Consider the following 10,268-nt stretch of genomic DNA (forward strand, 5'->3'; position numbering starts at 1 on the left):
CGGATGAAACGTTCCAACTAGCGTCCGTGTTCGCGGTAGGACGTGTTTGGCCATCGCGGGCTGCCGTCTTTATCCAGGAAGTATGGCCGCCCGGTTGTGGCTTCGTTGTGTTTTCGGACCTCACCTGCAAAGAATTCATCGCCGCCCGGACCAGATTTGGCCTGATGGACGACTGGTCAGGACGGTAGGAGCATGCACGCCTTTCCTCCTTCATTTTGACGCGGTTGACTGAGCAATTGGAAGCGTTTAGTGGCTGTTAGCGGAACATGTCGCTCTGGGCCGCTACCTGCGGTAATTGTCAAATGTTTCTCAATGAGCACTACCTGACATATCAATAAGACGATTACGAGTTCATATAATGAATGAAACGAAGGACATGCTGCATTATCCTTATTTGCGTGTGACGTTTTACTGCTTTTCACCATTTCATTCAATCTCGATGACATCCGTCTGCTCATGTTAACGTTAGCCGGATGTGCAAAATAGTTCCGGTTCTTCATGACGGGTGGTGATTAGCTGCATTTGTTAGTTAAGTCGCACTTTTTAGGGAAATGACACACGAAGTGCGACAAATAGTTCAATGCAGTTATAAATGTATAAAATACGCAACATTTTACAATTTAAAAATAAAAAAGATCAAATGGGAATAAAATGACTACAAATCAACCCAAAATAGCGCACCGGCTCTTCCTGGACTTCTCGTCTAGGCAAATGTTTTTATACTGCTTTTACCTAAATGTCCATTGAGGAGGCAGCTCTGACTAAAAATTAATTCCATGATTCGGGTGCAAGGCTCTGCCGATTTAGATAAGATGAACAACAATGGTGTTTGTATGGTGATTGTTTAGTTTTTTGGGGGGGGTTCACTTTGTACAGGGATGGAACTACCAGCCTGGGAGTTTGGAGAAACACACCGACAGCATTCTCGGTTGGGTCAGTATCAAGTGTATTGTCAGATTATATTATTTGGTGTGCAAGATTTGGGCCACACTAAAAACAAGAGTGGCACAATGATGACATTTGAGAGGGGGGGGGGGGGGGGACAACAGCAAATATATTTTGGGCGAAACTTTTCCTGAATAAAGTTGAATATTTCAACGTTAAGTTTTTTTTCTCCACTTTTCTTTTAATTGAATCTCATAGTGTTTTATTCTTTTTTTCAATGAAGCGATGATGATGACGCTGATGGTGCATCATGTGTTTTTGTGTTTTTCCGCCAGGCTTCAGCCATGTGGTATCTGTCCTACTGCAGCTCTCCCTTACTGGTTTGCTATCTGTATGGAAAAGGTAAGAAAAAGGGACTTGTTCGAGAAGTGTATGTATCTATCTATTTATTTTAAATTTGTTTACATTTCCAATAGTAAATAATGTAATTGTGGGAAAAAATCAGTTTCAGTGTCAAACTGTGGCAGTTATTCAAAACAGGCAAACGTTTTGAAATTCCGAACTGTGATACAAGAAGCAATTGACAATGAAATGACTCAACAATCCGTTTTCTTTCTCATTGCTGTTATGTACAAAAATACAATACATGTATTGTGCTTTTTTTCAATCATTTTCTTTTTCTTTTTTTTTTTACAGTTTTGTGAGGTTTTTTTGGGGGGGGGATCGCCGATGTCCCCACAATATTGTGACAATTATTGGTGTGACATATCGTGTTAATGTCATATCGTGACTTTCAGATATCGTTACATCACTCATCAACACAATACCTGAAAGGAGTTTAGAATTTTCTATAAATGACCACAAAATTGTGGCAAAGCACATAAAACAGTGGGGATCACAAGCATCGACACCCTGATCTAGCATGTACACGGTCATTTGTAACATGTTATATCGACAAGTTTTCAGTATTTTCAATAGTCAACATCGATAATAATATATTTGTGTGCGCGTGTGTTTTAGGCTACATCTGCAGCAGTAAGTTGGCGCCCTTGAGTCAGTACGTGGCGACGACGTTGCTGTGTCTCCTCGGCGTGGCGTGTCTCCGAGGTGAGGCCGCACAAATGTACACGCCCTACGCCAACGGACCGTTTCATGGTGCTAGCGAACAGTAGTCGCACGGACGGGTAGGCGTGTCAAATAGACGAGAAAAATACCCAGATAGACGTCGCCTTTAAAAAGGATGCCATACCACTCTTGGACTCTCACCCGTATTTCGAGGTGCAACCGTGTCACATTCTTGTTTCCCTCCCTCAAGGCTGGGGAAGATGGAAGAACGCTCAGTATTTGGAGTTTGTTTCCGTTTTGGAGGAGGCCAAGAAGAATCACTCGCCGGACGGCAAGGTGAGCTGGTGCCGTTTCCAGCCGGGGATTGAGAAGAAAAAATGTCTCCATTTCCTGCTTCCCTTTCTTGTAGAAGAAGCTGAGATGCTACAACTTTGACTTCTCTCACTGGCCTGCTGATTTCAGCTGGACCGAAGTCAGCAACCCGTAAGTGTGTGGAGTAGGGATCTTTTTGATCCCACTTCTTTTCCCAGACCCGTAGCGGGACACGTATCACTCTTGATTTTTGTATCACTCACTTTTGATTTGCACAACAGGAAGTCCAGCAAGGCCGGCGTGTCGCTGCTGAAGCACCAACCCCGCCCGAGGGGAGCGGCGGACAGCGCGCTGCGCTCCGTACGCGCTCTGTTCTGCCACGTCGTCAGGTGCGTTTTGGCTTCCTAACCTCGCTCGCGACGCTTTGCGCAGACTCACTCGCCATTCGGCTTTGCCCCAGTTACCTCATCGTGCACTCCTTCGGGAGGAGGATGCTCTATCCGGGCTCGGTGGGACTGCTGCAAAAAGCCATGAGGCCCATGCTGGAGCAAGGCCAGGCCAAGCTCATCGAGGAGGTAACGCGCGCACACCATCTCATCTCACCAGCCAATCATTTTAGAATCGTGTGGCGTTTACGTGAGGTCGACTGGAAATGACTGCTTGAGCTTTGTCTCAACCATTTTTTAAAAATACACTATACCTTGTTTGAGGTACTGAACCCAACCAGTTGAAATGCGTTTTCGCCAAATCCTTCATTAGTGAAAAATAAAAATATGATTTATTTACAAATTCAAGACATTAAAAAAAGACATTTATTAAAAACAGAAAGAGTAAATAACATTTCAAGACATAAGTATACGTTGTTGTTTTTCTTTAATATCACAACATACTATCATGACACACGTTGACTACTGAGCAAACTAAATTTCCCACCGAACTGATTGGACAAGCAATGTCATGTGATCATCTGCAGCCAGTGATGGCCAAGTGGGCGTGTCATAACTAATTGACATTTTGAGTTGGGTGTGTCTTAACCTCCATGGCAGAGGCTCCATGGAACGCCTGAGACCAATTCACCGATCGAACCCAGGTTAAGAGCCACTGCGCTCTATTCACTTTTCGGAAACGCTTTGCAGCCTCCCTGTTTGCTTAAGCCAGAAAAACAAACAAAACGAAAAATGTAAAAATCTGATCGGTACCCATCAGCCCCAAAGCCCATGATTGAATCCGGACAACCCGATCGTTAGTGTTGTCATAAAACTAAACCGAGTGGGAAAATTATGACTCGCAGTTTGACGGCCAGAGGAACAAGCTAGTGGCCTGCGACGGCAACGAGATCGACACCATGTTTGTGGACCGCAGGAGACACGGCGGGTCCAAGGCCCACACGCTGGTAAATCACTGGGTGTGCGTGCCTGTGTGTGTGTGTGTGTGTGGTGAGTTACGTGTGCATTTCCCGCCTCCCCCAGGTCATCTGCTGCGAGGGCAACGCCGGCTTCTACGAGGTGGGGTGTATGAACACCCCGCTGGAGGGTGAGAACTCGTCCTCGCGTGCGTCCACGATTCTCCCGTTTCCTGTTTTGCAGCAGACCGAACCGTGTTGCGTTTGATGCGCTCCGCAGGCGGCTACTCCGTCCTGGGCTGGAATCATCCGGGCTTCGGAGGCAGCACGGTAAAAGCGTTGTCCTTGTATTTGAACAACCCGCGGCAAGCGGGAATCGGCAGAGGGCATGGAAAGAAGAGTACGAATCACAAAAGGCGCGTTTGTCTTGGCGCGTTGCAGGGGGTTCCCTTCCCACAGAATGAAGCCAACGCCATGGATGTGGTCATCCAGTTTGCCGTGCACAAGCTGGGCTTTCAGCTCCCCGACATCGTCATTTACGCCTGGTCCATCGGCGGATTCACAGGTAGCGCAGAGTCGCATTTGTACCGTATCGTTAGCGCTTTGGTCATTGTTGGAGTTTTTATCCGATTTTTCAACCGTTCCGATGACGCTGGGCAACAGCGCATTTTAATCAGGGATGGCTTTATGCGTCCAGAAAAGTAGTTTGCACGCAGATTTCAAAAAAATGTCCACTTCTTTTTCTTTTGGTTGTACGTCAGGGTCTTGAGGAATTTTCATGTTTTAATTGTTTTTGAGTTTCGCAAAATACGGTCTGTTGACCAGTGTTCTGATTGGGGAAGTCCGGCCTACAAATTTTCACACTCCGAAAATGTCAATTTTCCCCGTAATTTTTTTACTAGCAAAAAAAAAAAAAAAAAAGCATATCAAAATTCAATTCAATCTCTCTTCACCAACAATTCAAATCATTCCAACTCGAAAATGCCAAACAAACGACGGCGTTCGGGGTCCACTGTAATCCTGTCCAAAACCTTTTTTTGAAAATTTTTTTTAGAATTAGCACCGTCCAATAAGAACAAGTTTTCCATAATTGCTTCACTTTCACAGTCCGGCATCTGCTTCGCTGCAGCGTTTCAATCTTTTCACGGACCGAGATCCGCCGTTTGGAAATGAAAGGCAAAATACCTGAAAGAGAGTCCAACTGTATACACCCCCCCCCCCCCCCCCAAAGAAAATGGCTCAACCCGCCCTCCCTCCTTTCTCTGTAGCCAGTTGGGCGGTGATGTCATACCCCGAAATCAAGGCGGTGGTGCTGGACGCTTCTTTCGATGACCTTCTACCTCTGGCCCTCAAGGTCATGCCCGAAAGCTGGAGTGAGTGCTTCCACGGGTCGATTCTTTTTTTGCCGCCCGTTGGCCTCGGCGCGCGCTCACGCGTCTGCGCTTTCGCCGCCAGGGCCGCTGGTTCATTACACGGTGCGGCAGTACATCAACCTCAACGTTTCCGAGCAGCTTCTCAAGTGAGTCCGACAAAAGTCGTTTTAACTCGGGCGCACTTGTGGGAAGGCGTCTCTCGAGCTGGGTGCCACCTGTGCGCTTGCCTCCGCTCAGATACCAGGGACCCGTGCTGCTCGTGCGCAGAACCAGAGATGAGATCATCACCACCACGTAAGGCTCACTCTGAATATTCCCTTCGGGTTATAAGATCATACACTGGCTTAAATTTTGCAGGCAACTTTTTTTTTTGCTGTGCAGGAGTCCCGTTGACGTCGCGTCCAACCGAGGGAATAACCTCCTGCTCAATCTGCTGCAGTTCAGGTCTGCGCTCGCCGCCGCCTCCGTGCGGCCTTATGCACGCTTGGCAGCGTTTCCTGTTAGCGGCCTTCGCTCGGACCATTTCGCTGCGGCTGCGCAACGGCCGCGCGTCTTCTTCTGAAACGCCGCTAACGTGCGTGTGACCTTGCCAGGTATCCCAAAATAATGACCTTGGAAGGGTTGGACGTGGTCCGACAATGGCTGCGTGCCTCCACCCACGGAGAGGAAGGTAACGAACGGCTCTTTTCATTCACAATGTTCCCTCCCCATCTCGTGGTCGACAGTGGAATTGCATTCAAAAAATAAACGAGCGGCAAAGAAAACGAATGGACTGTCGCAACGAATGCTAACTCGCTAACAGAACGAAACAAACTCATCCGTGTGTGATTTGTCTGCGCGTAGCGTCCGTGTACAGCGGCTACCAGGTGGACGACGACTGGTGCACGTCCGTTTTGCTGTCGTACGGCGGCGACGCGGATGTGAAGTTTCCCTGGAATTATGGTGAGAGCGTTTTCATCGTCCTCTTGCTCCTCATTCGGCCAGACAGGTGACACTGCCTCCGCCTGTGTCATCACCAGGTGAGCACATGACTATCCGAGAGAAGCAACAGCTGGCTCTCTTCCTGGTAAGAAAAATCACTCGTGCCTTCAAGTCGTGTGTGCATGGAATCGGAAAAGAGGATGCAAGGAAAATATGCAAATATATTTGTATCTCGAAGATTTAGAAACTTTCCCACTTAGTTTTTTTGCACTTCACTCGAGTGGCTGCGTGTGTGACGCTCTCCTTCGCTAAGTCAAATTTAGTCTCTGCCACCGTGGGAGCACGGGAGCAGGCGTATTGTACAACCACCAAATTGTCTGCTGTGTCTTCAAGGGGCACTTCCACACAGAGAAGCCTTTTTTATTTTTCTAATATATATCATTTTAATCCACTCTGTCACCATGGCAACCGTCTCACCTGTGCTCCGGGCTCTCCTGACTGCTGTAATATATTTCCAAGGCAGCCGGCCTGGCTTATTGAAGTCATTTGACATGAAAGGAGCGGCATGCCATCAATTATGGCTCACGCTGCGCTTCCCCTCCATCGTTCTCTTACATTTGAGGAAAAAAAAGTGAAGTGGAAAATAATTTGTTGTCCCCCCCCCCTGCCCCCCCCCTCCTCCGGAAGGCTCGCAAACACATGAGAAACTTTGAAACGACGCACTGCACGCCGCTTCCCGCCTCAGAGTTCCACCTCCCGTGGGAGCTGTATTAGGAGAGAGGGCCGGTCAACATGGCGTCCCCCTCGGCACGATTTCGTGACTTGTTTTGTTTTATTTAAGTGTAGTGCTGCTGTACTGGTTGCCCGCAAAACAACTAAATCATGACATTTTTAATAAATGCACATTTTCCATCCTCAGCTACAGTTTGGGATTACAAATGGAATTATTCTGTTGTCCTGTCAAATGAGCTGAATAAAAGTCTTTCAATCGGAGACTCATCTCTTCTGTAGTTTTGGGTGCGTTTAAATATTGATCAGTTTCTGTAGAAGAGCGCAACATTTGTTGGTAAGTATCTCATGAGAGGAACGGATTCCATTATAGCACCTCCGAGCCACAGAATAGGAAAAAATAAAATATTAAACATAATATTTTAACCTGGCAACATTTTGGTCACTGAATGTTTTTAGTGTCTCGCAGTTTCATCTCTTTGGGAGAGTTCATCTCTAACCCTCAAGCTGGAAAAATGGGCACTTCCTTTAAAATAGGGTTACTGTAACAAGCTCTGTTTAGGGTTTCACAACCACAAAGTGGGGTTTCGAAACAGTCGGAGTTTGAACCCCAAACCCTAGTTTGAAACCATACTTTAAAAACCTAATCCTACTTCAAAACCCTGATCCAAATTTGAAACCTGAACCCCAGTTTAAAACCTGAAACCTAGTTTTAGCTCTACTGTGAAACCCTAACCCTTGCTTGAAAACCCTACTTTGACACCTTAAAACTAGTTTGAAACCCTACTCTGTAACCCCAACTCTAGTTTGAAACCTGCGCCTTAGTTTAAAACACTATTCTGAAGCCCCAACCTCAGTTCGACAGTGATGTGTTCCTCGAGCCGGTCCTTGGCCTCGAGGACCGAAGGGCGTTCCTTGGCCTCGGAGTCAAGTCCTTGGCCTTGCCCTTGGGTTGCCGGTCCTCGGATACAACGAGGGATTAGAGCCCCTAATCCTTCGTCCACAGGTATAAAGTGGGCCAGAGGACCGCAAAAATCCCAAAGAAATCAAACAAAATCCATCCAGGGAAACCCACGTTGATAACTTTGTCTGGCGCTTTAAGAGGGGCCAGACAAAGTCAGTACAACGTGTAAAAAGCGGCATCACAGTTAGTTTCCATCACGATTCGTTCCGTTCGCGATCGGCAGTATAAATAGCGTGTAAAGCCTTTCTGTAACAGTGGTGTCTATTATTTAGTTATTTTTGCACAGTCGTCACGTTTGTGCGGTCGCACTAGAATGTTTGTTTGAACCAAGTAATTTGCGTTACAGCTGGAGTCATAATGTCGGCACTTCACTTTCGGATTTGGCCGTTGGGATTTGGAGTCCTTTTGCTCGATTCCAGTTATGTTTGCTGAATGCTTTCTCATGTTTGGAATAATGAATATCGATAATACATAGTTTAAAGTCATGGTTGATTTAATTATTTTTTTTATTATTATTGTGAAATTGAAGGTATTAAATTAATTAATGTAGTATTAGTGGGAGTGGTAATAATAGTAGTACTCAGAGAATGTTTAGAGATTCAGCCATCTCGTTACCTCTGCGTCCCGCGTCTAGACGCATAATTTTCCCACGGGACGCACAGTTCCAAATAATGTGTGTTTTTGGGACGCAAGGAAATTTCTCAGTCAAAACAAATAAACAAACAAAAAAAACTACGGCAAGCCTGAGGATTTCACGGTAACAATCGTTACCGGTAGCGTGTCGTTTCCATGGCGTCATTTTAACGGTACCGAAAAATAGTTTAACCATAAAAGTCACCGCACATGAGTTGACTGTGTGATCAACGCGATTTCACTGTGCCTGCATGTGTGTTTGTGGTGTGGTGTGTGAGTGTCTTTCTTCTAATTTACTTTCGTTTTGTTTTTATTTTCAGTGTTGGGGGGAGGGAGGGGGTGCAACAGATAACATTATGTGCGCATGCGGGTTGCTACCCAGTTATCAAAAGGCATCTGGCCCGGATTCGGCATGAAGCTGGCACAGCTGGCCTTGAGTCGGCACTGGCATAATGCATGTGGGCCGAACACGGCCCAGGAGTGGCAAAGGAGGCACTGGGTTGACTCTGGCAAACCAGATGAGGGCCAGTTGTGGAGTGAAGTATTTGGGCCAGAAATCAATTTACAACTCCAACCTGTATATGGCCAGCCAGTATTGAGCCACCCTTAAATGCAGTTTCAGATTTATTTTTTCAGCACACAGCCTTGTTTTAGAATTGCACACAGATTCGGAATTCCATTCATCACACACACACACACACGCACGCGCGCGCGAGGTTCAATCAGGCCCGCAGGATAATTTAAAAATTAAAAAAAAATGCATAAAAGACAGAATTAATATTTTTAATAAGGTGCAATTCATTGAGTATCCGCTAGGGGAAACTGTTTTGACCAAAGAAGAAGACAACAGCAGCACTCTCACGTTTACACATTTAATAGCACTCTCCTTAGTTGGTAAGGTGTAGGCAGGGATTACATTTAGATTTTATATGCACGTGTAAATGGTTTAAAACTTCTTTTCTTTATAAATCTTGTGTAATCATAAAGTGCATTACTATATTTTTCAATTTCAATTACTTGTTAAAGTTTGTACAATCAATGGGATCAGTTGCAATGCATATATGTGAATGATAAAAGTAAATTTCACATTTGTTGAAGGAAATGTAAGGTGCTTCATGAAATGTTTTGTAAAAGATACGTTCATTAAATTTCAACAATTTCCAAATGTTCTTGTGCTTCTCTATACCAAAACAAAGGAAAGACATTTTGTTTTGGTTGTTTATAGCAAAGTATGGTATAACTTTAATGGTCCGGCCCACTTGACATCTACCGAGGCCGTATGTGGCCCACCATGTGAAATGAGTTTGACACCAGTGATGTAAGGCGTTTTTAGCCGAAAAAAAACAACCATGTACAGAAAAGCGTTTTTAGCCGAAAAAAACGACCATGTATAGTAAGGCGTTTTAACTAAAAAAAAAACAAAAACGACCATGTATATTAAGGTGTTTTTAGCCGAAAAAAACAACCATGTAAAGTAAGGCGTTTTTAGCCGAAAAAAAACGACCATGTATAGTAAGGCGTTTTTAGCCGAAAAAAAACGACCACGTATAGTAAGGTGTTTTTAGCCGAAAAAAACGACCACGAATAGTCAGGTGTTTTTAGCTGAAAAAAACGACCATGTATAGTAAGGCGTTTTTAGCCGAAAAAAAACGACCATGTATATAGGAAGGCGTTTTTAGATGAAAAAAAATGACCATGTGTAGTAAGGCGTTTTTAGCCGAAAAAAACCGACCATGTATAGTCAGGCGTTTTTAGCCGAAAAAAAGGACCATAAATAGTGAGAAGTTTTTAGCCAAAAAAAATGACCTTGTATAGTAAGGCCTAAAAACACCTTACTATACTATGTCATTTTTTTCGGCCTAAAAACGCCTTACTCTACTATGTCGTTTTTTTTCAGGCTAAAAACGCCTTACTATACTATGTCATTTTTTTCGGCCTAAAAACGCCTTACTATACTATGTCGTTTTTTTCGGGCTAAAAACGCCTTACTATACTATGTCGTTTTTTGGGGCTAAAAACGCCTTTCTATATACTATGTCGTTTA

General features: G+C 44.9%; 1 protein-coding gene across 2 annotated transcripts; it reads left to right on the plus strand.

Moving 5' to 3' along the window:
* The first annotated feature begins 51 nt into the window (after positions 1-51).
* abhd16a (abhydrolase domain containing 16A, phospholipase) lies at positions 52-6,891 on the plus strand. Of its 2 annotated transcripts, XM_086114518.1 has the most exons (20): positions 52-184; positions 877-933; positions 1,221-1,287; positions 1,906-1,992; positions 2,201-2,286; positions 2,360-2,433; positions 2,544-2,651; positions 2,723-2,837; positions 3,554-3,655; positions 3,732-3,795; positions 3,885-3,934; positions 4,046-4,169; positions 4,873-4,977; positions 5,060-5,123; positions 5,215-5,271; positions 5,359-5,421; positions 5,571-5,647; positions 5,821-5,919; positions 5,997-6,043; positions 6,586-6,891. In XM_086114518.1, exons 1-20 carry the CDS (start codon positions 83-85, stop codon positions 6,670-6,672), a joined length of 1,635 nt encoding a protein of 544 aa, XP_085970644.1. In that variant the 5' UTR covers positions 52-82; the 3' UTR covers positions 6,673-6,891. The 2 variants fall into 2 exon arrangements, with proteins under 2 accessions (XP_085970644.1, XP_085970642.1); XM_086114516.1 differs by having other exon boundaries at positions 3,554-3,767; positions 3,849-3,934.
* Positions 6,892-10,268: the final 3,377 nt, after the last annotated feature.

Source organism: Hippocampus guttulatus, chromosome 6 (genome assembly GCF_054856545.1).
Source record: "Hippocampus guttulatus isolate MCC_2025c chromosome 6, RoL_Hgut_1.0, whole genome shotgun sequence".
In the NCBI taxonomy this organism is placed as follows: Eukaryota; Metazoa; Chordata; class Actinopteri; order Syngnathiformes; family Syngnathidae; genus Hippocampus; species Hippocampus guttulatus.